General features: G+C 45.7%; 1 protein-coding gene across 2 annotated transcripts in view; it reads left to right on the forward strand.

Annotated features, from left to right (window-relative positions):
* The window catches only part of Prkca (protein kinase C alpha), a 398,743-nt gene that overhangs the window by 296,577 nt on the left and 74,273 nt on the right, over positions 1–27,893 (forward strand). For both annotated transcript variants that reach the window (XM_034504395.2, XM_076935568.1), the window contains 3 exons: positions 24,523–24,679; positions 25,808–25,942; positions 26,149–26,245. In XM_034504395.2, the coding sequence (XP_034360286.1) occupies positions 24,523–24,679; positions 25,808–25,942; positions 26,149–26,245 (389 nt within the window). The remainder of the gene's footprint in view (positions 1–24,522; positions 24,680–25,807; positions 25,943–26,148; positions 26,246–27,893) is intronic.

Genomic DNA, 27,893 nt, shown 5'->3' on the forward strand with positions numbered 1-27,893 from the left:
TCGGTGGCACAGCTGAATGTCAACTGTGTACTAACTAGCCGCGCACGCCCTCCTACGGATTGTTATTCACACTGGTTCTCTCTGCCGTGATTTGAACATAGCCTTGCATGCTGGGTGCTTAGTCACTGGGTACTCGTGGGAGGCAGCAAGATTCCGGTGAGGGGCAAAGGGCTGCTGGTATCATCTCCTTAATGCGGCACTTGTCTTTTTCTTAAAGCACCCTGGTTCCACGGACAAGTGACACAACTTCTGTCCCCCAGTTTCAGATGATCTCTGGCCCCCACGTTGTTTATAGGGGACTCAGTTGTCATCTCCCCTTGACTTCAGTGACTCCTGCCAGCTTGGAAGTAGGCTTTTAATGCATCCCCGGGAAGTGAGATGCGAATTATATCTGGGTCCTTTTTCAAGACTACCCCATTAGCGCACAGAGACATTGACATTGACGGAGCAGGCCATCCTTGTGAGGGATTTTAATTGCTTCTAATTATAGGATTATCATTTAAGCACAAGATTAATTACCATGAAATTATTGCCAGGAACTTGATCTTCTACAAAGTCAACACACTGGCCAGGCAAGGCCTCTCTTAGACACTTGCAAACACTCTTTCAAATCACTTCAATTGAGTCTTCCTTTAACCCTTCGATAGGGGAGTAATTTTCCTGGGGTGGAGAGAAGGAAGAAATAAGTAACAGATGAATAGCCCAAAGAAAACTGGAGAGGCATCTAGAAATCATGAACTTCGACAACGGAATGTCCCAAAATAAATGCAGAGATTACCGTTGATCTATATCATTTTCAAGGGAGGTCCAACCAGAAGCTTGGGCGAGCAGATGCTATCTTACGATCCTCTCCAACACTAACTCCTGTGCCCCATTAAAATCGTCCCTTCCTGTGCTTTATAAAGGCTCCTCCAGTTAATGTGTGCGTTCACGCTCTGCTTATTGGCACCAGACTGGAAGGGAAACATTAGGCTGTGTTCAACTCAGCTTCTGGGCATTTCCACTTGGAAAGATACAGATTTCCAGAAAGAAAAAGAAAAGAGGAAAAAAAAAACCAAGATAAGTTCTTTAGCTCCTGGGGTGGCCCTAAAATATCCTGGTTAAATAGAGTGGGCTGTAGCCAGCTGCAGGAAGCGCTGCAGCACAGCACCCCCACAGGGACCTTTCTACCTCCCATTTTCCTTTGTAATCAATGCAAGGTTTGTGGTTAATTAAAGACAGCCAGGGTCCCCTTTTAAACTAAGGCAGGCATTTCATCCCAAGAATAATGAGGAAGGAACAGAAGGAGAACTTCTTGTAAAAGTTTTCGCAGTGAGGGTGCTGGGTCTGGAGGTTACCTGAAGAGAAGGTGTCCTTTCACCAGCTTAGACCTACTAGAGGCAGGAGCTGTATCAGGCCTGCCTGTTTCGCTGTACACCCAGCATGGATATAGCCACAGGAGAGCTGTGCTTGCAAATGTTCGTCCTGGAAGTATTTGTCTAAGATTGCTGAAGCGCCCAGTGACGGGTATAGGGGGGTGCGTTTCCCTGGTATATGCTGCTGCTGTCATTTTACAGATCACCTGGGGGGGGGGGGGTATGTCATAAAAGAATTGGTGTGAACAACTGCCCAGACCCATCACTTACTCAGGACAACCCTAAACCCCTTTCATCCTGCCCCCAAACCCCAAATCGCAGGGACATTAAGCCCCAGAATCCTGGCTTCTGAAAGATGTCAATACACATTAAACAAATCTTCTACATACTTCAAATGACTAACGTTCTATGAAGCAAGCATTGAGGGAGCTATGCCTGAGTAATAATCGGGGTGACCTGCTTTAGATAGCATTGTGGCATTGGCTCTGGGGGGTCAGATAAATTGGATATGGCTCCCAAAATGCCACTAAGGGCTGTTGAATAAATATCTGTTTGTTTTTGTGTATGTATGTGAGAGGCTATTCACATGTGTGTGTGGTTGCCCATGAGGACAGACAGGTATATGTGTAAAGGGAAGAGAACATGTCAGGTGTCATTCCTCAAGTGAGGTCCACCTTATTTTTTGAGATGGATCTTTCACTGGCCTGGAGCTTGCCAAGTAGGCTAAACTAGCCAGCAAGCCTGGGTGTCCTCCTGCCTCAGCCTTCCCGGCACTGGGATTACAAGCAAGACATGTAATCCCAGTACACTTTGCTTTCTCACACGGGCTCTTGGGGCTGGAAATCAGGTCCTCATGTTTGCACAGAAAGCTCTTTACAGACTGAGCTCTCTCCTCCGAGCCGCCATACTCCGCATACCAGTGATTTCACTTTGTCATGTTGGATCCTGCAGTCCAACAGATGGATGTATATCACTTCATGAACACCTTAACTCTTTGGGTCCCGACTTGTTCATTGTATAACTATAACTACAGTGGGACTCCAACCACAACAAGGAAAATCTTATGGGTTTCCTTTGCTTCCCCATGCCCACAGGCAGGATGTATGAACACAGATCATCCTGCAAGAAAGGAACAAGTTCAGGGTGGCAATGAGTATAACCTTCATGAATTTTGCCTGGCTGTGAGCCTTGGTCCCATCGCTTAACCTCCCTGTTTCCCCGTCCTTGTCTGCAAAGTTGTAGCAAGACACTAGAACTGTGGTTCCGAGGTTCCTGTTAGTCCAGGCACTGTGTTGCTATGAGAACTATTTTGGAAATAAAGGGCCAACCATGAATGCCAATCATTGTGCCCCTCTTAAGGGGATGGCAAGAGAGTTGGAGACGCTGTGACCTCTGCAGCCAGGAAGCAAGACTTGTGGGCCAGTGATTTTCAAGTGAGTTTGAACAACAAGTGCCTTGTGGGGCAATGCCAGAGGGCTGGGAGCATATCTAGAGCCTGAGGCGGGCTTAGTTACTTTTCTCATTGCTGTGGACAAATACCTGACAAAAAGCAGCCTAGGAGAGGGAAGTCTCCGTCAGTCATTCTGTCCAAGAGGTCAGAAGAATACTGTAAGGGAAAGCATGGCAATGAGGAGGCGTGGTCCATGTTGGTGCTCGGAAGCAGAGAAATTGGAGTGCCAGTAGTGCTCAGAGAGCTTTCCCCAGGGGTCTTCCCTGGAGTGCGTGGACACACCCAGACAGGTTAATGCACTAGGTGTCTCTTTTTCCAAACAAACTGATAATTGCTATTTAAGAGCTCCGTTTATAGCAGAGGAGGTGGGAAGAGCAGTTGCCAGAGTGAAGACAGCCTATAGATTAGGAGGAAATCTTTGCTCACCATGCATCTGATAAGGGATTAACTTCTAGAAAAATATGAAGAATTGAAAGAACTAAACAATAAGAAATCAAATGAGTCAATAAACAACAGACAGCTCTCAAAAGAAGAAAAACAAACGTGCAATAAATAGGAAATAAACATGTTCGATTTCCCTAGCTGCCAGAGAAATGCAAAGGAAAGCTACACTGGAGAGCTCATTTTATCCAAGTCAGATTAGCAGTATTAGGAAAACAGATTACAGTGCTGCTGAGGGTGGGACAACGGGAACCCCTGTGGGCGGGAATGTGGCCTAGTGTAGCCACTGTGGAAATCAGGATGGAGGTGCCTCAGAAACCTAAAGCAGACCTTCCACATGGCCCATCTCTGTCACCCATGGGAATTTCCTCAAAGGGCTCCAGGTCAACATGTCCCAGAACTGTTTGCATGTCAGTGTTTGCTACACTGTTCTAAGCAGCTGAGTTATGAAACCAACCTCAGTGACCAACAGCAGACAAAGTGACAGAGGGCGGTGGTGCATACAAGCTGGAATCTTTTCCAACTGAAAAAAAAAATAAAAATACGTTATATTATTTGACGGAAAGTGGATGCAGCCAGAGGCAATTATATTAAGTGGATTAAGCTGATTTCAGAAAGTATCGTATATTATCTCCCATTAGTGGTTCCTAGATTTTATGTACATAGATGAAACTGTGTTTGTATGTATGACAGGAACACAAAAGTAAAACTTCCTAAGGAGGCTAGTTGGAGGTCGGGGGTGGGGGAAGCGAGGCAAAGCAGGGGGAATGGAGGGAGCAAGCACAGCGTATACACTTGAACAAAGACGGAAAAACACATTTAGGAAAAAAAATAGACCATCACACACTCCTTTCTACATTTTGTTATATGTCCACCCCAACAAACACACACACACCCTACATAGCAAGCCAGGCTTCTTCAATCCAGAAAGCACAGCCTGGATTGTATATCGTTGGCTCTTTCAGCCCCACCTCTGGTGCTGTGTTGGGCACGAGTCTGAAGGCTCTGGGGAATCAGTGCATTGGTTCCTTCTGGGCTCTTGACTTCTCTGTAAACGTTGACTGTGATCACAGCAGAAAGAAGAGGCTGAACAGGGGAGGGAGCGTTCTCCTGAATGGAAAAGGGAGAGATGTTAAACAGACAAGCCGATGTGTAAAGCAGGACTCTCAGAAGACATACCTGGACTGTATGGGAAGTGGGCTTGGGAGCCAGGCCCCTGCCATCTATATGAGTCTCATTTCCTCTGCCCATGTACATAGCTGGGACTTGACAGTATCTGACCTTGAGTGCCAGAGTTTGATATGGCTCCTTCATTTCTACTGAACAAACAGACCTGCTCCTGGCCTGGCTCAGGAACACCCAAGGAGAAAGCAAAACTTGTTTTAGCAACATTTGTCCAGCTCAGCTGCCCCCTTGTTAATTGCCCCTCTTATCCAGAGTCTATAAAACAGCCCTCCCCGTGAAGCATAAACTGTAGAAGAGGCTGAGGTAATGGTGTACCTGCAGGAACCAGAGGCCTTTGAATGGAGTCCCAATTCAGAATTGGAGCAAAACAGAGCTGGCTGATTAGAGCCAGGTACTAGACAAAGCTCTCCACGCAACGTTTTGAGCTGTTGGCCTCCAATGACTCTCCACTGTAGCAGCTTTGTCTGCGGTCTGTGTGGCTTGCTTGGCAGCCCATGCCTCACACCCCCAGAACTTCGCTTTCACGGGGGATCCCAGCTGCGAGAATGAACTAGTTGGCAACCTGCTAACAATACCTCTGAGTTCTTAGCCTCTGTCCTGAGGAAAGCCAGTCTGCACGACTTCCATTCAGCAAGGGAAAGAAAAGCAAGGTACATTTATCTGTGAATCACTGCTGCAAGGCCCTCCCATGGTTAGGAAAATAACATGTCTCCCGCATGGTTTGAAAGCTGCAGGCGTGATGGGCAGAGGGTCAGGGCTTCTCTCCAGCCTGTCGACGTAGGAGCACAGAGGTTGCTTGTGCCCACTTTAAAGAACATGGGAGTCTGAATTCTATGCATGGCCCCTCATTTGTGGATTCCAGAATGCTGACTCTTTTCTTGTTTAATCCTGTCCCCCCATTTGACAGTTCGCCACTGCATTGATTATTATAGCACATGGTAGATCACAAGAAGCTTGAGAAATTATGGTTTGGTCATTTTTGTGGACTCAAAGCTTTGCACCCAAAGGCTGGGAAGATAGCTCAGTGGGTAAAGTGCCCGCCATGCAAGCATGAATGCCTGAGTTCAGATTCCCCAGCACCCATGGAAAAAGGCAGATATGGTGTTACACAACTATAATCCTGGTGTGTGGGGGGGGGGGGCGGGGGGAGATGGGAGGGAGGAGACAAGAGGATCTCTAGGGTTTACTGGCCAGCCAGTATAGCCAATTGGAGAACTCTGGGTTGAGTCAGAGATTTTGTCTCAAAAAATAAGATAGAGTGATAGAAGACTCCTGATGTTGACCTCTGACCTCTGGCCCCTACATAGGCATGCCCAGGCTTTCATGTGTGTGTGCAGAAACATGCACATGCACACACATATACAGTTTTACCACCAAACCTCTCAGCCCTAAGCATTTCCCCTCATTGTCAGTATTACCTTTTATTAGGGTTGGTGAACATGGCTACCATGGTCTAGGGCATTGGCAGACAAGCCAAGTCAGGGAGAGAGATCACACAGGTAAGAAGAATGTCCAGGATTTTTTCTTCAGCTGGGACTGAGGCAATAGAGGCTTTGCCAGTAAAGGCCTCTTAGCCCTGACATTGTCTATTTGACATTTATGTTCAGTTTTGCAGTCACAGGTTAATGATGGCCACGGAGAAGAGGTACAGAGACATAATTCTGCTCTTTCCCCAAAGACTGTGGTGTTCCAGAGAGGGGTAGTAATGGGGCCTTGCACCCACAAGTTCCCCGTAATTCCTCATGACTGTATTCCTCAGATCGCTACCTGCAAGCAACCTTGTACAGGGAGTTGTTGGTGCTGCGGCTGGTGAGGGTAGCCATGGAGAGGGCAGTTAGCTATTTCTGCCAGTGTACATGAGAGGCCCTACACATATTACTGGTGTGTAACACCAACAACTAGTGGGTTGCTCCAGGAATACTTAGGCTTGGGCAGAACACTGGTAGTGAGCATGCCCAGAAAAGCCCATCAGAAGTGGAATTCCTAGAGCAAACCAGCAAAAAGGGACTTCTACGTGTTACCAGCCTGAAAGATACCTCTTTTCAGTCTGCACTGGGGTAATGGGGGAAGATAACCTTTATTAACATTTGCCCTTAAGCAAGCAGCTTCTTCAGGTTGGACTTGGGGAAGAACCAGCAAGCATTTTGTCTTTGTCTGCCACGTGCATCAAATGCTTATGATTTTATTAGCAACTGCCTAGGAGCCAGGACCGATTTAATTTAATTTAATCTCCTAGGTTATTTCGGTTTGGTGTGGTCTATTTTAAGCACAGATGAAGGGGAAGTAATCAGACCAGGGGGTGGATGTGGATGCGGGAGGGGCTTCCGCTCCCTGGATGGTTACTCAGCTCAATCCATCTTGATCAAGAGGAGAGGGCTCCACGGAGGGAGGCAAGTCAGCAACCAAGTTCCTGTTCTCACTGTGTCTCACTGTTGATGCCCTCATCCTCTCCAGTTTTAGGGTAGATGGTGCGGAGACCAGTCACATAGCAGAGAGCATAAGCCCTTTACTCTGAGGCCTGAAAACCAAATAAAGCCACCCTCCCTTCTCCATTAGCACTGGCCATCATGGTACTGGGTAGCATTCCAGTGTTTATTACAGTGGTGTGCTTTTGCTCTCTGCTTGTAGTTTTACTGGTCTGGGGTGTGAACCATGGGAGGCAAGGTTCTCCCCAGTTTTTGGTGGACGTTGCCTGAATGCTGATATTGTTCAGAGTCTTGTATCATGAGACTGAGGGCCCTAAAATCACCAGAGTCTTGAGGTCTGAAGATGCCACCCTAGCCTCAGGCCAAGAGCAGAACCCCAAAGCCACCCACCCCATCACTCCCTGTCCCCAGGAGGAACCAAAATGCTGTGGGAGTAGTGATCAAGAACAAGGGCGATTCATGGTTCCATTGGAGACAGGTTCCAAAGGTAATAGGGATGCTCTGCTTTGATGGAGGAAGATAAGAGGCTGTGCTGAGATGCTGTCAGTGCTGACATCACTGGAGACAATCTCATTGTGGACAAGAGTGTCATCCAGTTTCATTCACCAGCTCCTGGGGGAAAGTTGTATTCTCACTGAACCATTAGTGCTGTGCAAACCTCATCAACTTTGGAATACTTCAGCTTAAAATGGTGTCTGGCACCTGGTAAGTGTGCAAGGTATGTCCATATAATGCTGAGAGTTTCCTCAGATCATGTCAATAATATTAATAACAAAGTTAAGAGTGATTAAATATTTATATTGTGGCAAGAAATATAGCAAGTTGGTTTCTTTTCTTTTGCATCATTTCACTTAATACTTCAGATGTCCTGTTGAGTGAGATGCCTGTTCTCTTTATGTTACCCATGAGGAAATGGAGGTGTAGGTGATTTGAGGAAGTTTCCAAGGTGCAGACATGGAGCCAGAGGATGGTTTCAAGAAGGACATTTCTATTCTGTGCTCTGGGAATTTCCATGAGAACAGAGCTGAAGGTTCTGGGTCACAGCGAGAGTGTGGGCTCAGAACTAGGGAAGAGAACCACCACGAGAAAGAACATGCCGTGGATTGTGTGTGTTGGGAGTAGGGATGGCAAGGGGCTGCTTAGGTGGTCCAAGCTTCATCAGAGTCAGTGGGTCCTTTAGACTGCTGGGTGCTCCCTCAACGAGGGGTGAAAGCCCATGTGGTTTCTCACCACATCTTCTATTCTGTGACCAAATGAGATCGAATTCACACACACCGCAGGCATCTTGAGTCACATTCTCTAAGACCAAGAGAAAGCTTACAAACATGTGCAGCTAGTGAATCCTTGTCCATGATTCTGGGGTGAGGTGACATCATGTGTTAGGAGGGAGTGGTTTCTGAAGGCAGGAGAGGTGGGCCAGACTCAGGTACTGATGGTGGTTGCCTTGGAGCCTCTTCTTGTTTGAATATATTTATGCCAGGAACAGGCTGGTCTTGAAAGCTTTAGAGCTTTGGGGACCCTTGGTCTCCTCCAAGGAACTTGGAGAAGCTGTGCTGTGTTCCAGCATCGAGAGATGGAGGAGTCTGTTGATTCTCCAAGAAGAACCTTGCTTTCCTCTCTTCCCAATACCCAACTGATGTGATCTGGACATGTCTTTCAGAATTTACATATTGGAAATGTAGTCCCCAAAGTCGTGTGTTAATGGTGTTTGAAAGGTGGGACCTTGGGGAGGTCCCTGGGCCAGAGGTGCCCTTTACTACAGAGGTTTGCTTAACTCAAGGACCAAAATCCTTCCGTCCAGTCTACATTTTAACTCATAAAGGAAAAACAGAAGGGCTGACTTTAGGAGATTACATCTGTAGGTGACAACCTCTGTGACAGTGGAATTCTGGGAGAGTAATAGCAAAACCTTAGTGACAAAATCGGAGCTTACCTGGTATATGAGTGTGGATGCCAAGCCTGATGTAGCGTCCCTCGTTTGAGGGCGAGCAGAGAAAGAAAATATACACATAATAGATGACCCGTTTTAAAGTATACTGAGCAATAAAGCTGAGGAGGGATAGCTCAGTAGTCACGAGTGTTTACTGCACATGTGACATATACTCACACAAAAGCACAAACATGTGAATAAAAAAATAACTTCTTAAATAAAAGTAATGTGTACTAACTATAGATGGGGGTGATAGAGAGAAGAGACCAGCAGAGCACACATGGCAGAATTCTGAAAGAATATGCTTATCAAAACCTATTTGAAAAATTCCATATAAATTTTAATAGAAAACAAGAATATGTAGTCTCTGTAGGACATTAAGCCATTTGAATAAAAAGATAGCTATAGAGAGAGAGCAGACACAAAGGGCTTTTTGTTCTTGTTTGATTGTGGAATGATGAATTGCTGCACATGGAGGCAGACAGCATGAAGGGAGGCAGGTACATACAAATGTCGGCAAAGAAACGTAGATTTCAACACTCGCAGCAAAAAAAGCCAAAGAGAAAGTATTGCCATCAGAGCTGCCAGAGAAACGGCAGGATGCAGGCAACTCAAGGGGACTATGATGATGCAAAGAGTGTGAATGGATGGCCGAGAGCAGGACAAGATGGAGGACCGTGGAGAATGATTGCTTTGTCCTGGGGTAAAGGAGGAGAATCGAACAGAAAGCAGCCATGGTACCTAATAGATGCACGTGTACAAAGCAGTCAAAATAAAGCATATACTTTATCATAGGAGGACCAATAGAAGAAATGTGCAACCAGGGAACTCAGAACACTGAGTAGTTATAAAGAAGGGAAACAGACAACTCTCCCCTAGAATCACCGGAGCTGCAAGAGGAGAAAACCTGGGCTGGCTGAAGGCACACTAAAGAGGGCTGAGAGATGGAGTCAACGAAGAGCCCGGCACAAGGGAAGTCAAAACATAGACAGTTATAAGATGATTAGAGACCCAGACTCCAGGTAATTTCATAGACACAGGATCAGAGATTAGAATAGAAGGTAGCAGGGACTTAGGCCGAGGCATGATAGAGCCTTCTTGATCATCTTAGGGTGGGGGTTGTCAGAAGACACCATCTCGTTCTTTGCTTTTATAATCAGAGAAAGGCTGGGTAAGAATGTTTGGCATGGATCTCTAAGGTGAGAAGTAGAATACACAGGTCATTTATATTTTCTCCGTTATGGGAATTATAAATGCAAACAAATCAAAGTGGAGCTAAAGACTAAAAATAAATTACCAAGGAGGCAGAGGGGCGATGGCGTTTGCAAAGAAGCAGCCATTGAGTGGGGACTTTCAAGAGCATGCTGGACCGTTGCAGCTGAGATGACTCAGTCCCTAAAGTGCTTACTGTGCAAGTATGAGGACCTGAGTTCTGGTCCTCCGCACCCACATAAAGAGCCAGACACAATGACTCGTGCCTGTTAGTCCATCACTGGGGAAGCAGAGACATGTGGGTCTCCGCTCCATAGCCAATCAACTGGAGCTCCATAGCCAATCAACTGGGTCAACAGAGACATGTGGGAGGAGGTAGCCAATCAGCCGGGTCAAGTCAGCGAGCCTAGCTTCAGTGAGAGACTGTCTCAAAAACTCAAGTGGAAAGACGTGTACTGAGCCAAAGAAAAAGGAGAACGCAAGCCGAGCACCGCATTCATCTCCCTCTGCTTCCTGGCTGCAGATGCCCTGTGACCAGCTGCCTCCGGCTCCCGGCTCCAAGACTTCACCACGGTGATGGACTATATATACCCCTAAGCCAATGAGCGAAAGTAAATGCTCTGCTTGTTAAAGCCGCTCTGGTCAGGCATTTTGTCACAGCAATGAGAATTGCAACCAACACAGAACCATAAACTCTGAGAGTAAAGAAGCAGAGAGATGTTTCAGACAGTGGACAAAGAGCTTCTGTGAGAAGCAGTGTCGAGCACTTGGATGGATTATAAAATATGCTGGAAACTTAAAACAGTTTAAAATGTAGGCTGCTGCAGGATAACAGGGCATTGAATGTGATAAAGCAGATTCCCTGAAATTGGAGCCTGCTCGTAAATAAACAGAGGCCTCCGGAACCGGCGAGAAAGGTGGGGTTCATTCCACAGACGTTGTTGGGGAAATTGTCTAAACGTTTGGAAGAAAAAAAATGAGATCTCTCGTTGTGCTTTCCACCAAAATAAATTTCAAGTAGCTCTGGAAGTTAAATATAAAAAAAGAAACAAAATAATGAAAGAAAACACAGGCGAATACTTAACTACCCTCACGAAGGGCAAGGATTTTCTAAGCCTAAAAGAAATGGAAGAAAGGAAAGAAAACATGTTGGTAGCTTTGACTGTGTGAAAAGTTAGGCTCCTGTGTGTTTCTAGAAGCACACAGAATTAAATCTAAACACAGTGTGGCAAACAGGGAGAAGGGCTACTGTCATGTGCACCCAAACACTCCCTCTAGCCAGTTAGAAACCTGTTTACTACTCTATAGGAATCGGGAATTAAGTCAGAGAAAAAGAAATTCACGTGACTCAATAGCTATAGAGAAAGAGAGAGAGAGAGAGAGAGAGAGAGAGAGAGAGAGAGAGAGACTTACAATGTTCTTCTTTATTTTTCTTACTTTATCCTTAATGTGATTTTTTTTTGGTAGGACTTTGATATAACTTTTGGGGGAGCTGTTTGTCAAGGTTTCGTTTTTTTGTTGTTGTTGTTTGTTTGTTTGTTTTTTATCTTTTACTTTGCTCCTAAGAATGCAGCCTAAGAAGAAAAGCAGAAATTTAGTATGAAGACAATTAGTTGTTATATCCAAAGATGGGGAATTTTTAAACCATGTAAATGTCCAGCCAAACATATTTTAAAGTCCTTGCTACAAAATAGAATGTTGGGCATTAAAAAAAAAATGTGCTTTTAAGAAAATACTTTGTTAACTTTTATTAAGATGGACTTTTTAACTACCATAAAATTATATAAATTCTATGAAAATAAATCTTGCAGGCTAAAGACATGGCTCAATGATACTGTGATTACTGAGTATATACAAGGCCCTGGGCTCTATCCCCAATGTTATAATCAGATGATCAATATTACACTATAGATGTCTTTACAGGAGAACGACCGTTAGTTAATGTAACAATATGTCAACATCAATCCTCTGTTTTGGTAGAAGTGCATATGCTTTAATTTTCTCCTTTATACTTTATGCATTTAAAATATTTTATAATGACTATACATTGCTTCTACAATGAGAAGTAATTATGTCTTAAAATCAATGCTTCCCTGTGTTTATGTTCAGATCTTATCTATTTTCCACAACTAGCAAATATTTCTCACAGTAATCTCCTTTGGAATTATAGAATATTAACAGATAACATATCTATCATCCAAGCAAGCACTTAGGGTATGCAAGAGGAGGCTATGTTAAAAGGGAAACAGGGCTATATTGTAAATCTCTGTCTCAAAATTAAAGAAGGAGACAGAGTAGGAAGAAAGGAGAAGAAAGGGAGAGGGGAGAGGGGAGAAAGAGAAAGAAACAGAGGGAGGAGAGAGGGAGGAAGGGAGGGGAGAAGGACAGAGGGACAGATGGAGGGAGGGAGGGAGGGAGGGAGGGAGGGAGGGAGGGAGGGAGGGAGGGAGCATGCACTGACTATGTATACCACACTCATTAAATTCTTTGTTTAGCTAAATTTGATTGAGCAGTTGCTGGCTCACCATTTGGGGACACTGCATTTACTGGGGCAGAAATCCACCCTTATGACAAAGTAGTGAGTTTAAACAGCAGAACATTCTACGAATGTGTTTTTAAACAAGGGACTTCTTAAGTCCTTGGATTCAGGTTTGTGGCCATGCAAGGTGAGAACGTGGTGTCTGAGCGGTGTATTCTCAGTGTTGCTCACTCTTCCTGCCCTTGACTCTGGCAGTAAGGAAACTAGGATCACAGAATTTGTGAGTCATTGTTTATTAGCACAAATGAGATCAAATCAGAGACCGTGCTCGTGACCACGGACAGCATCAGCAAGCTTGGTGCAGTGTGATTAGAGCTAACGCAGCAAGCCAGACAGCTGAGACCCACCAAGTGACCCACGTCTCATCTGTTGATGCCTAATCTAAATTGTTCTGTGCTGAAGATGCCTTTGCATCTCATTTGGTGAAACTCAGCGAAGTTCCACATGTAATGATTGCCCTAGAAAACTTAGAGCAAATAGCCCTGCATGGCATATTTTTTTTTTCCTGAAAACTAGCAATACATCCTATGTCCCTTAGTCTTTGAGTACTCAGATAGACTCTTCAAATCATTTGCTGTCTTCTGGGAAACCACTTGGCTCCTTTGGGCCTGAATGTAGTCTCCTTGGAAAAGGCCTGTTTGGTTTTTCCCTTGTGTTGGAGTCCCTCCAAATGGACGTTCTGTGAACTGCAGCTCAAAGCGAGAGCCTTGAGAAGCCTTGCCCACTCTAGCTGCTGTCAGCCAACAAGAATCTGGCCTGCCTGGCTTTTGCCTGGCCCTGTGTTGACCCTAGGGTGATGCCTGGGGAGGAAGTGTTTGGTCCCTGTCCCTGTGTTTCTGTCAGCCTGTAGAGATCTGATAGGCGGGTCTAGCAGGAGGCTGGAAAACCAGAGAACAGGGTTGTTTTTCCACAGTAGGAACAAACAAATATGAGGTAGGTACAGGGTTGTACTCCAGGTGGGGTGTGCCCAGGGGTGGGACAGCATGAACCCAGAATCACAGGGCAAGGGTTATATAGAGACTCTCCTGTATGGCAGATAACTTCTGCATACATAGCAAGATGCTGTGCTTGGTGGTAGGTATTTAAAAACAGTAGCAAGGAGAGCAACTCATGAGTCTCTGGGAATTATATGTAAGTCCTGTGTATGATGGGTTGGGTGGGATAAAACATTTGATTTCCTTAACCAGTGAGTTGAAACCAGTGTTGACTCCGAAATTATACTGCTGTGGGCTTGGTAAATCAGAGGGTGGAGCATGCTGAAGATTTACATAGAAATCTCGAAACAGCATGATGTGTTCGTACCTGCTTGCAAACCCAGCCATGGGAAGGCAGAGTAGGAGGATGGTGGGCTCAAGGCCAGCCTGGGCTATGTAGCAAGATTATGTCTCAAAAATAAGTAAATAAATACATAAAGGCAAACCAAAGGTATTTGTTGAAGTAAATGGTGGGATACTCTGGTTATCAACCTATTCTTTTTTTTAGTTTCAAGATCAGAACCCTCAAGGCACAGAGTTCAAATGCCACTGGAGTGCTGATGAGAAATCTCTCGGTGGCACTCTGTTCCTGGGAGGAAAACACCATCTCTTCCTGCCTCCAATCACATAGTCCAACGCATTTCTCTGGCAGTCTACCCAGTGTCAACTCTGCCTTGTCACTTGCTTGGAGAATCACTTGCCTCTTCATGCTGGACCGAGTTGACTGCTCCTAGGTGCCAGTTCATGGAGGACTCATGGTCACACCAAGGAGAATGTGACGTGACCACCCTGGACAGGGCCAGCACCCTCATTTGCAGTTCCTACCCAACATTAAGTCCCTGTAGGTTCTTGTTCCCCATTGTCTGGGTCCCTCCCAACTCCCAGGTGGCTTTGCTCCACCCAGGCCTCTGTAACATGGTACCATAGCTTATGTGCAACAAGAATTTGTGATTCAGGCTGAGAAGATCAAGGTTAAGGCACAGGCAGCTGCCGTATTCACTGAGAACCCATTTCCTGATCCTAAAATAATGCCTTCTCATTGGGTCCTCACATGCTGGGAAAAGCTAGCAAGCTCCCTAAAACCTACTTTACAAGGGCACAAATCTCATCCATGAGGGGCCCATCCTCCTGACCTAATCATCTCTCTGAGATCCACCTCTTAGTGCCATCACCTGGGGACTAGAAATTAAAGTATATTAATTGGGTGGGGGGGGTCACAAGCATTTAGACCGTAGTGTGAGACTCTCCCCATTTGCCAGGCAGAGGGAGGCCAACCTGGGAGGATGATGTGCTCTACAGTCACAGCGATCTGCACGATGTCACAACGTGAAGAGAGAAGTCAGCTATCACAGTCCCAAAAAGCTGTGCTGTGCAGTCTACAGATATCCTTCAGCTAGGGCCTAGGAGTGTCTTCAAATGCCATGGAGAGTGTAACTTTACGTTAAGACATTTGTGATTTAAGGAGACACAGAATGAGCTGGGGTGACAGCATGCAAGCATAAGGACCGAGTTCAATCCCCTACAACATAGTCTTATAGACTATAGTGCTTATAGTCTCAGTGCTGGGGGTGGGGTTGATATAAGCGGACCCTTGGGACTCACCGGCCGGCCTAGCTTATTTTGTGAGCGCCAGGCTAATGAGAAACCTGTCTCAAAATAGCAAAGTTGATGGCATCTGAGGACCAACAGCCAAGGCTGTCCTCCACACTCTGCACACATAGACACACAGAGAAGATGGAGAGTGACTCAGGGAGTTTTGGGGTGCCTTACTACCTTAAGTTAAAGCCTGCGTACCTCGGGGACTGTAGCCCGAGAACTTGCTATGTGTACCAACTGGAACCTGCTAGATCCTTTCTGCTGCTGGAGCTTCCTGTGCACACTTGATGGCCCATAGCTTTGTGGTTGGTTCTGCCACAGGGTCCCACTATGGCGTGTCCACCATCACCTCTGACACACCCCAGCAATGTCAAGGCTCAACCTCTTGCACCATTTGAGAGGCTGAGTCAGAATCCCCGAACCAGGAACCTGCATGCCTTATTGCTAGACAGCTGGACCGCCCCCAAAGCATCACATGGGAAGGGCATTCAGCAAATCCTGTTCCGGAAGCAATCTGTCACTCCGCAGTTTCCCCATTAGCATTTGTGGGGAGTTCTGTCTCCTGGCAGGGAACTGGCTCACAGCTCCGTGCTGGAACTGGCAGCCCCTTAGAGACAGTTTCTCCTCAGCATCATCCGATGAAGCCCAAGGTAAAGGCACAAACGAGCCTCAAGAACAGCATGTTCTTCCCAGAAATGTGCTGGGAAAGCCGAGGGCTCTGTGGTGTCCTGGAGCCTCAAGTGCCGAGCTTGCTGTCCAGCCTTTTCCGTCCTGATCCCATCCATTGGCCAGTCGGGGTGCTTTTGAACTTCGCACCCAGTTCTGTAAGCACACAGATTTATTACCTGTGAGCAGAAGATAGCTTTTGCTTCCCGGTGATCCTAGGCACACATTCCTTAAAAATTCCTGTTTCTGGAGTGTTCCTACAGTATAAAGAATGGCCCCGGTGGTGCCTAATCTTGTTCACTGCTTGCTCATGGTTCCTAGGTGGAACTGAAGTGTGGGTGTGGGTATTGCAGGGATATTTGCCCTGTGGAACTAGACCATGGCCAAATCAGGTGCTTAAAGGAGGAGGCTTTGTCCTGGAGCAGGAAAACACCAACAAGCACAAAAGCATATGAGGTTGGAGGGGGGGGGTGCGTGTCTCCTCCTTAATTTTGAGTCAGGGTCTCTCACTGTCCTAGCTCACCAGTTAGCTAAACTGGCTGGCCTGTAAGCCCCAGGGATCCTCCCATCTCCACCTCCCTCCATGTTTCTGACGGAAGCACATGCTAGCCCTCTAGTATCTTTTGCCCCTATATCTCCTAGGCACTACTTGTCTATGGGGAAACGAGTCTTTTCAAGAGTGGCTAGGGCTTCCCTTGTGACCTCTCTGCTATCAATGCCACTGGATGGATGCTCTTAATCTGTGTTGTGTCTTGGTGAAACCAGGGTCTTTATTAATTCAGACCCTGAGCTGCTGGTTCTGAGGCAGACACTACAGAGACCACCATGATGTTTATTGTCTTCTTGGACACTAGAGGACCAAGGACCTTCATTCACCCTCAATCTCAGTACCACATGGCTCATCGGTCATGCTTAGTAGAGAAGTGCATGCTCTCTCTCTCTCTCTCTCTCTCTCTCTCTCTCTCTCTCTCTCTCTTTCCTCATTCCCTTTTCCCCATTCTCCCTCTTCCTCTTCTTCTCTCTTACACACAGCTCTGCCCAAGCTCTGAAATCCCATCTAGTTTCTCTGGTATTAAATTTATATTCAAATGCGATCATATTTTCATAAGAAATCAGTTTGTAGGTGCACAGCTTTTGAAAGAATAGTCTTGCGTCTGGCTGTCATTGGAATAGCTAATTTCCTGAATGTCTCCTTTGTTGCAAAGATGTGATACATGGATGTGGTGGTTATGGCCCTCTTCTCACCTGTTGTCACATGACCCAAGGCTCTGTGGGCCTTGGATGCTAAACTTCACCATTTTCTGCATCCATCTGCCCACTCCCACCCTCTGAAATCTCAAATTCCTATCTTTTGCCGTTGGTCACCTCAAGCAAAGAAAATTCACTGTTGTTTTTCTGCTGTGTCAGAGAACATGACTTTTGCTTACACATAGTGACAAGTGGGTTATAGAATTTGTTTGTTCTTGTTTTCAACTGTTGGGCAGGAATGGATGTGGGAGGCCACCACCAGGTCAGCTCACAGAGAACAATCCTGGCTTTTACATGGTTTGAGCCTTTTGTCCCTTCTGTTGGCTTGTAAGCAGAAGCCATGAACAAGGGTGCTCTCAGAAGGGGAAAAAAGCAGCAAAAATAGAGAATTATTTTCCAAAGCAAAACAGATCATTTAAAGGGCTGACTTGTCATTGAACTTGGAGGCAGTTGATTTTTGTGCATAGTCAAACAATGTCCCTCTGTAGCTCTGAACCCTGAATGGGCAGGGTTACTGCCGGTCAATGCTGACACATCCAGACTGCAGGCAGGAGGATGCAGCTGTGTGCTTCACAAAGCCTCTAGTTTGTGTGTGTGTAGATGGATCTGCCGGAGCCTCTGTATGCTCCTCCTCTGACCTGTTCCCAGACACAGTACCCCCTGGCAACCCTTGAAATCCACAGGGTTACCAGGAGATGGACGAGGGGAACATGCTGGGTACATTCTGTGGTGCTGGCCTCTATCTAGCCTCCATATTAGCTGGTATTTTCATGAATGTTGGTTTCATCTTTTGTACTTCATAATTCATACTACACAGAGTCTCTCTGAACTAAGAGGCCATCTGGAACATTCTCTGCTGGATTAAGAATTAATTGCATTTTTTAAAAAAAATCTCACACTATTTTGGAACACTTGGGAACTGACTATTCCAGCTTTACCCTGTGGTCTGGAAATTCCAGGATTCTATGTCTGTCTCTTTACTATTCTTAGGTGGAGAGGAGGGGCATTCATCCCTATGCATGTGTGTGCATGAGTGTACATGTATATGAAGAGACCGGAGGTCAACTTTGGGTATCATTCCAGAGGTTACATCCTCTTTGAAACAAACCCTTCCGTTGGTCTGAGACTCACCTGCTGGCAAGATGTAGGTATCCTCCTGTGTCTCCCTCCATAGCACTGGGTTGTAAGCATGCCTTACCATGCCTCACATGGCTTCTGGAGGAACCAGTCCTCCATTATACTTTGTTTCTTCATCCTGAGAAGGCAGCCTGGCTTCCCTGGCTGGACTGGGTGGTGCTGGTGGTGTCAATAGCCATGGTGACAGTGATGCAGACAGCAAACACTGACTTAGCATCAGCACTCCTGTTAGTAACAGTAGCAGTGTGACACCATGTACCACTGTCATTAGTCCAGGTGTTCATGCATCATTTTACATGTATCAGTGCATTCAGTTTTCATAGTTACCCTGTGTGATGGGCAACATTGCCATCCCTACTTTACAGATAAACGGTCCAAGATATTGGAAAACTTGTCTGAAGCCAAAAAGCTAATGGTGACAGGCAAATATTTAACCCCAGCATGGGGTCTCAGTCACAGTGCCCATGGGAAGCCAAACACAACCATGGCAGCCATTCAAGCAGCTTGTATCTGATCGATCCCTAAACCTTCTTCAATGTTTATTAAACCCTCATAGGACTCAGGTCTCTGGGGGACCAACATACTTATATCAGAGAAAGCCTGGTGATAACCTATGCTACCTGCTTGCCCAAGTCCTTGTCTCTACTTTTCCCATGTCCATCAGGACCTGGGCAACATTACTGGCCTGTGGCTGAGGCTGTCACTCCATTCATTTGTCTGGGGCACTGCCTTAATTTCTTTTCCTGCTACTATGATAAAATATTCTGGCAAAAGCCACTTAAGGAAAAAAGGGTTTCTATTAGCTCACAGTTCAAGGGATAATCCATCATGGTAGTAAGTCAAGACAGCATAGCTTGAACCAGGTGCCCAATTCCCTTTCTTTATTCACACAGTCCAGAGTTCCAGTCAGGGGATGGTGACATCCACAGGGCTTCCCATCTCATTTAACATAATTAAGATAATAGCATAGGCGTGCCCAGAGACTCTGTCAACTCAAAGATTAACATTAGTCATCATAGATGCTTAAGGCTCTGATCCCTGTCTGGCATGGCTGCCCTGTTCTCCAGTCTGATGGACTCTCCTAACTTCTAAATGATTATGTAAAAATGATTATGTTCTGGGCTCACTTAGCCACCTGGAACAGGTAGTTCACATGGGTGCATCTCAGTCTTCAAAAACTTATTTGAATATGCTTTATCTGGAAACTATATCTTACATTATCCAGAAATGATATAACCTCTGTCCCATGCTGGGTTTTCTTAATGTTGAACTTGATAGCCTATAATTCCAGAACAGCCATCTCGAAGGCAAAAGTATGAATACAATTAATATTTTGCTTTTCTACTAATGTCCTGGAGTAACAGAATACACTTTCTGTTCTGAAATGGCCAGAATACCACAGCACAGAATGTGTGTCTTCAACAAGTTTACCCTTCTTTTAATGGCTATAAAACTGTTAATGAGCTTTGAGGAAACGGGTTTTTTTACATGGTTCCTCAACAGGGCTTTGGGCCGATTTGTGCAGGCCCTATGGTGTGACATTAGTGATTCTGCAGGTTATGCACAGAGGAGAGGTTTGTCTGCACTGTAGGTATGGGGACTGCTTTTGGGAACTGACTTAGCATGGCAGGCCTTAGGCATAGGGGTTTTTGTGTATCTGGAGTTCAGAAGTCAACATGTGAGTTCAGGTCCCATGGAGGTCAGAGGAATCAGATCTTCCTAGAGCCAGAGGTCTAGATGGCTGTGAGCAGCCTGCTATCGGTTCCGGTAATTGCCATGCCTAGCTTTTCCATGGATGTTGGGGATTGAACTCAGTTCTTTGTGGTAGTACAACAGACACTTTACTGGCTAAGCCATCTCTGCAGCTCTCAGTCAGACTTTCTTAAGTTGAGCCAGGTAGTGGTTCACACCTTTAATCTTAGCACCCAAAGACACAGATCTCTGTAAATTCAAGGTCAGCCTAGTCAACATAGTGAGTTCTAGATCAGTCAGGTCTGTATAGTGAGACCCTAACTCTATCTCAGAAATGAGCAAACAACAACATACAGAAAGAAAGAAAACATACAGGAAAGAAACAAGAAATTTAATTCTCTATAGTTGATTTACCAAAGTAGCATGATTTGCCACTTTTCTGTTTTCTGTGGTTCAAAATAGTCTGGTTCTGGTTGAGAGTTAGGACAAAAAAGGAGCCCTGGAGTATTTGCTAAGACTGTCCTTGAACCTATCACTCAGGCTGTAGAACATTCTACATCCCTAACAACTGCAGAGTGAAATTCCTTCCCACTGTGCTTTCAGTGTGTGGGAGAGGGACCTCTGGGGACACAGATTGATGGCAGCACTTGAGGACCACTGGGGACACAGACTGTTGGTGGCACTTGAAATGGTTTCTGCAGGTTCTGAACTGGTGTTAAACGTGTTAAGTTACATGATGAAGAAGCTAGTCTGTCTCCATCTCCTTTTATCTCCCTCGTAATGCAGAGGGAGGCTAGAACAGCCGTAGCATGCCGACACTTAATTTCCTCTCTGTAGCCAGGAGACTGCAGGCCACCCCACCACCACTGTGTCTGGCTTGAAACACACCACACAGATTTTTCACTGCACTCTATTTCATGAGAGCTATTTAAAGCCAAAAGTCTCACTTTCTCACTTCCTATACCTTGAGGAAACATAAAGCTATGGGTAATGATCAGAGTCTGCATGCAATGCCAGAAGTGCTAGTGGAGCTGTGCTCTGGGGACACCCGATGGTAGGGCTGTGCTTTGGGGACACCTGCTAAGCCCCGGAGCATCAAACCTTCCGACTATGGCTTCACTGAAAACTGACCTGGGAAGCCTGGAAAAACCTAAATGCCTGGGCCTTAACCCACCAAGTGGGTTTGATATCTTATCCATAGCCACAAATGGGCAGAACCAGAATGCATACGTGGGCATCCTGAATTCTGAGCAGATGGACCCCCAAGTTGGTCCCAGTTCACGTGTCCTGCCTGCAATGAGTAACAGGACACTGTTCTCCACTGCAATAGGAAATTGAAATTTGGACTGTCTGCTTCAGTGACATTTGGAATTGATAACTCTTTTTATTTTCAGCTTAGATGATAGTATCTCAGCAGGAAACCAGAGTATTAAATCCTATCAAGATCCCAGCTCATCACCATTCAGAAAAGACCAGCTTTAAGTGAGTCCATTCACTGCCTGTCTGTGAATGGAAAATATAGAAGTTACTGGCAGGAGGCAAACCTGGAACTCTCCATGGCCCTGATAAGACTCTTCATTCCCTTCTGGGATATGACCTTCTGTAGCCTCCAGTGTCCGACACTAAGCATTCTCAGATTCTCCCTCTAGAGTTGAGAAAGGCCTGTGGCCCCTTTGCATTGCTTGCAGGAGAATCCCATTCTTACCTGGCATCTTTTATCTTTTGTGACGCTGGAGTCTGGTGTCACTGGGGTCACTGGGGATTAGACCTCTAGTACTGCATTAATTAAATCTTGGATTCTCAGGTGCATTCTCAAGTGGCTGAGACCTGGAAGAGCTCTGATTCCATTCAAGTTTTTTCAATGGTTTGTGGCCACAAGTCTAAGACGCCGTGCCTGGCTCAGGAAACATTGAGGAAGAGGAGCTGGAGCACTGTCTGCTGTGAGACAGTGACTTCGAGAGATGAAAGGGAGGTGCACCTGTGGAACATTAACAAGACCTAAACAAGACCTGCATGATGACACCAGTTGATATTCCGATGTGCGGGCGGTGGTGGCGCACGCCTTTAATCCCAGCACTTGGGAGGCAGAGGCAGGCGGATTTCTGAGTTCGAGGCCAGCCTGGTCTACAGAGTGAGTTCCAGGACAGCCAGGGCTACACAGAGAAACCCTGTCTCGAAAAACCAAAAAAAAAAAAAAAAAAAAAAAAAAAAAAAAAAAAAAAAAAAAAAAAGATATTCCGATGTGGATGTGTAAAACTCTCACAGGCTCCACCCCTAGATGAAAAGGTACAGGCAGTTGATGGCTTCTAAGAGCCAGTCAGTCTTCCCTACTGAAGAGCCCCATGAGAAGTAATGTAGTCCCAAGTGGTCAGCCCCTAACATACAGGTCCACACAACAGTAAATGGATTCAATAGGCTATATTATATAGACATGTGTACACGTGTGTGTGTGTGTATGTGTGTGTGTGTGTGTGTGTGTGTGTGTGTGTGTGTGTGTGTAAAAATAAAGAGCAGGTGGTCATGAGTCTGAAGGGGTACACAGGAAGAGTTGCAGGTCTGGTCTATAGAGTGAGTTCCAGAACAGCTGACTAACTACATAGAGAAATCCTGACTCAAAAAAAAAACAAAAACAAAGTTGAGATGCAGTGAACATTCACACAATGCAATCTCTCTTCTTTACAAGTTGGCTGGCTATATAACATACTTTATATACATTATTCCATTTCCTTTTTCTTGAAAGTTTATCTCACCAGAATTATGGCCCAATTCACTTTTCTAGTTAAATAAATGGGCTTGAGAACTCTATCCCTAAGGCTCAGGGTTATATCATGAAGGGTAAGTTTGATAGTCGAGCTTTTGGCCTGCATAGTCTATGCTCTCAGCCCTCAAGCTGGGTGGGGTTAAATAGAATCTTACAGAAGGAATGCCTAGGGAGCCCAGGTGCACTGTGGGAAGACAGCCTCTGCTTCTCTGTGGCCTGCAGACCTCACCTGACCCACACTTTGCTCAGACCATTTGAATGCAGTGTCCACAGTCACATTCTGATGCTACAACTGCTGGGTGAGAAAGACAGAAGGCTGTCAGCCAGCAGGAATAGCACTCCATGGAACACCAAGCTAGTGTGGACAATGCTTGACTTTGATGTCTGCTTGTAGTGACACACTGCCACACCTGTGTCCAAAGACCCAACATTCTTTGCATGTGTCTCCATCCTTCCTCTGTTTCCTGCCCATTGCCAGCTCCAGGAACTTCTAAATTTCTTCTGTAGTTCTTCATAATCAATCTATGTTGATAATCTGGATTATCAAGCCATAACCCTGGTGATATAAAAAATTTTTTTGACATTTACATACCATGGAATCACCTAAAGGCTTGGTAAACATCTGCCAGCCCCTCCCAGAGATTCTGATTCACTAAGTGATGGTCCAGGGGCCATAGTATGAGAACCTCTGGATTAGAGAGCCTCCTAATGGATTAGAGGGCTGGGTGTATATCAGTAGTATGCCACTAGTTAAAGGCCTCTGATGACAAGACATTTACTTTGTCAGGAAGATAGGGAGGGAGACACACTGCAGCAGGCTCAGACTCCTGACCTTTCTCATCAGCATAGATGATGACTTCTTGAACTGAGATGTAGCGGCTTTGGACGACCAGCCGCATCTGAGAGCTTGTTCCTCGGTGAGAAGAGAGTGGTTTTTCTTTGTAATCATTTGTTGATTCCCATGTGATTGCTTCTTGGGCCAGAATATACACCGGGGTCACCTGGGAATCTTGTTAAAGTGAGGATTCAAGTTTGTCATTTCAAGGTGAGGTACAAGACACTGCCCTGGGAGTGAACTCCTGAATGATGGTTGATGTACATTGGATAGAAATCCTAAATCCCAACCTTAAATATCAGTGGTTCCTAGCTGGGTGGTAGTGGTGCACGCCTTTAATCCCAGTGTTTGGGAAGCAAAGGCAGGCAGATCTCTTGTGAGTTCAAGGCCAGCCTGGTCTGTAGTGTGAGTTCCAGGATCTTTTAAAGACCAGTTGTTGGGCCACCTCCCTTGATCTAATTTAATTGAGAGTATTGAGGCTTTACCCCTTTCTCAAGGGATTCCAAGGTAGAACCAGGGTTGGGATCTGCCAGATTTTATGAAGAATAATAATGCTTTGTAGACACTGAATCGAATGAATCCATGGGCCAGGTTCGGCTGGTTGCCCCAAAGGGGCAAGGGTCCCCTTTCCCTCTGGAAAGCTAGAAGGTCACTTCAAATGTGTGTTCTGCTTCAGTAGGTCTGAAGTGGGACCCAGGTTTGAGCATTTCTACTGGGACCTGGAATGTGTTTAACGCTGTTAGTTTAGGCTGATGCTGAGCCTGGAGGCGGGACTTCAAGGGCTCCGTGCCGCCCACTGACTGTCAGTGACGGTGGTGAGCAACCTCACATTGAGTGGCAGGGGCCTCTGACTGATCTCTTCTCCTCGCAGACACAGCATCTTCTTTTCAGGAGAAGGACTGAAACTGAGTCTCACATAGCCCAAGATGGCCTCTACCTCCCAAGTGCTGGAATTGCAGGCATGCGCCACTCCATCTGGCTACAATCACCGTCTTCAACCCGGCGCTAACACCAGTGCTGACTCATCAAGTCGGTGTTGTTTTTTATAATTTCTTTTTCTTTTTTCTTTTTACAGTACGAGATGCAAAAAATCTAATCCCTATGGATCCAAATGGGCTTTCAGATCCTTACGTGAAGCTGAAACTTATTCCTGACCCCAAGAATGAGAGCAAACAGAAAACCAAAACCATCCGCTCCACACTGAACCCTCAGTGGAATGAGTCCTTCACATTGTAAGTGCTTCTTCCTGCCCTGGGATGAGCTCTGCCCTCACATACCACATACGGCCCATCCATTAGGGGTGGGCGGGGCATAGCAAATGTCTCTACCTACATCCTCATTCCTAAGACCATCCCAGGCTACTGTCAGGTAACAGCTGCCATCACTTCTGTTTGATAGGTAGTGACTCGGTTTGCCAGAATTTATGTAATACAAACCCCAAGTTATTATCATCACCTGCTCTGTAACAAACAGATGTGTTCCATCTCCTGATGGGCTTAGTCCTTTTAGGAGCTAGGAGAGGGTACGAAGCAAGAATTTAATAATTTTTTGCAGTATGGAATAAGGAACCCATGGTGTAGAAAGTACTATGAATGCAAAAATAAGGAAGATAGACTCACCTCTAAGCAGGGAAAATGTCACTTCCAGAAGGAAGTGACATTTGTGCTTCATCTTGGAGGATTGACAGAAATTCCAAACCAGAGATGAAGGAAGGGGAAGAATAGTAAGAAAAAGAGTCAGTAGTGAGGGATCACACACACCAGGGAGCACAGCGCACCCCAGGGAGCACAATGCACACAGCAGGGAACACAGTGCACACCAGGGAGCACAATGCACACCAGGGAGCACAGCACACAGCAGGGAGCACAGTGCACACCAGGGAGCACAAGAGGTTCCCCATGGGGACATACTCAGGAAGCGCTTCCTCTGTAAACATTACCAGAAGGAAAGACTTTCTGTCAGAGAGAGGCCACTGAGCTCTGCTCAGTAAAGGGCAGAAAGTCTGTATTTTAGACATCGTGAGTCATGTAGTCTCTGTTGCCAGAGCAGCCATAGATTATATATAAACAAATAACCAAGGCCGTGTTCTAATGAAACTTTATTTTTATGTTTCAAAGCTGTGTTCTAATAAAATTTTTATTTAGATAAATAAGAGTGACCTGTCAGGGGTCAGCGTTCACTGATTCTTGATCTAGACAGAGGTTTTGTAGCAGCTAGCCAGTAGGAAAGGCTGATGTCCTGTTGGCACAGGAAGGAGATTGAAGATACTATTTCAGGCACAGACTGTGGGCATGTTGGTGTCTCCCAAGATACCATGACTGAGATGTCTTAATGTATTGTGTATGCGCTTGTCTTTGTAGCAAATTAAAACCTTCAGACAAAGACCGGCGACTGTCTGTAGAAATCTGGGACTGGGATCGGACGACACGGAATGACTTCATGGGGTCCCTTTCCTTTGGTGTCTCAGAGCTGATGAAGATGCCAGCCAGTGGATGGTAAGGAAGCCCATGGGACCCAGCATGTTGCCGTACCCCAGGCAGCTGAGAGAAGCAAGGATGGCTATAGCCCCACCCCCCACTCCCATTCGGTGGTGGGCTCTGCCTATGGTTTCTGTAGAGGCATCTTTCCAACAGCCTGATCAGAGGCTGAAGGAAAAGAGCCACTGACTGGCCCTTACCCTCCCTTCTCCCCGTCCTTGAAGGTACAAGTTGCTCAACCAAGAAGAGGGCGAATACTACAATGTGCCCATTCCAGAAGGAGATGAAGAAGGCAACATGGAACTCAGGCAGAAGTTTGAGGTGAGGATCCCCATGGAGGCCTGGTCAGGAAACCATCTTTCTTCCATGTTACAAAACATGTCTTTGGGGAGGACCCAATTCTTGTGACACCACTGGGAAGCCCAAAGCAATTCTCTTGCTAATTCTTGCTTACTTCATTGAAGAGCACAAATGTCCTATGTAACCGCTCTCATTTTCATTTGCAAGCTGTTGGCATTCTGTGTCTCTGTCCTTTGGAGACCGAAGATTGGAAACAGCACATCGGTGAGAGCATGGCTGATTTCCACATAAGAAAACGATTTATATATCACTGAGGTGACAGCAAGGTTGAGAGTGTACCCCCCTTTCACAGTGAAGGGCTGCACACTTCCAAGAGGGACTCCCTAGGTAGCAACTTGCCTATAATTAGCTACCACTCCAGTATCTGGGAAAAAATTTTCCCTATTGAAAATTTTTTTGCTTTCCCTAAAGAAAGCAAAATTGAACTGATTTTCTTCTGTAGGATGAGCTCCGGCAGACACTGTGATTTAGAATTCTTTTATTTTTTTAATTTTTTTCTCCAGACATCATTTAGGCAGGGCGGCCTTCTGCTCTCCTCCTGACCGGGTTTGTGTGTTTGCCTTCTGTCCTAGTTTCATCTTTCCTCTTCCTCCCTCTGCTTCCCTCTTCTTCTTTTTCTCTATTGCTTTCCATCTATCTCATCTCACAGTGAACGTTCTTCTCTTTAAACCCCTGCCTCAGGACCCCAGTTACCACCTCTGATGCTTTCTGCTTTTCTAATTACTTAGCATCTGACCATTTGATCACATTATTTAGTAGCCTCCAAGGTCTGTATAACTGGTTATCTTTTCTCTACAGACTATACAGTATTTCCTGGAAATCCCAGGAATTCCTAAAGTAACATGCAGATTGATGTGTGTGTGTGTGTGTGTGTGTGTGTGTGTGTGTGTGTGTGTGGTGTGGTGTGTAGTGTATGTGTATGTGTATGTGTATGTGTATATGTATATGTATATATATATATGTGTGTGTGTATATATGTGTATATATATATGTGTGTGTATATATATACATATACATATACATAGAGAGAGTGAGAGACAGAGACAGAGACAAGGTGGGGGGAGAAGAGGGAGAGGGAGAGAGACTTCCCCTGGTCACGGTATTGCCCTTTAAAAGGAGGCATATATCAGCTGGACTGAATTCCAAAGGATGTTAAACAGAAAATTGTTCAAATTATTTTCATCATCAAGCTGATGACATTTGGTAAATGTAGATGTCGGTGCTGATGCTGAAGGCTGCCAGGTTTCCTGGCTTCTGGGAACGTAAGTGATTGAAGTGAGTCAGGGATACTTAAGATAGCTGACGCAGTGCTGGCACAGGTTGGTGGGAGTGTCAGGGATGGGTGAGCGGCTGAGTGTGAACCCATCTAAAGGCAGCAGCCAGGCTGTAGACATGGCTCAGGAGTCCAGCAGTTGCCTAGCATCCTCGAAGCCTTGAGAGCTATCCCCAGTAACACAGAAAGATAAAAGGTCCCACCTTTTTATATCACGTGTTCTGGTTTCTTTTAATGATGGCAGCCAATTAAAACTTATAGTTCTGTATAAGTCAAACTTTCAAGTGTACTTTCAATTCAGGTAAGAGCTTTCTGGTGAGACACAGCCTTTAGTCT

Source organism: Arvicanthis niloticus, chromosome 6 (assembly GCF_011762505.2).
Source record: "Arvicanthis niloticus isolate mArvNil1 chromosome 6, mArvNil1.pat.X, whole genome shotgun sequence".
NCBI classification, from domain to species: domain Eukaryota; kingdom Metazoa; phylum Chordata; class Mammalia; order Rodentia; family Muridae; genus Arvicanthis; species Arvicanthis niloticus.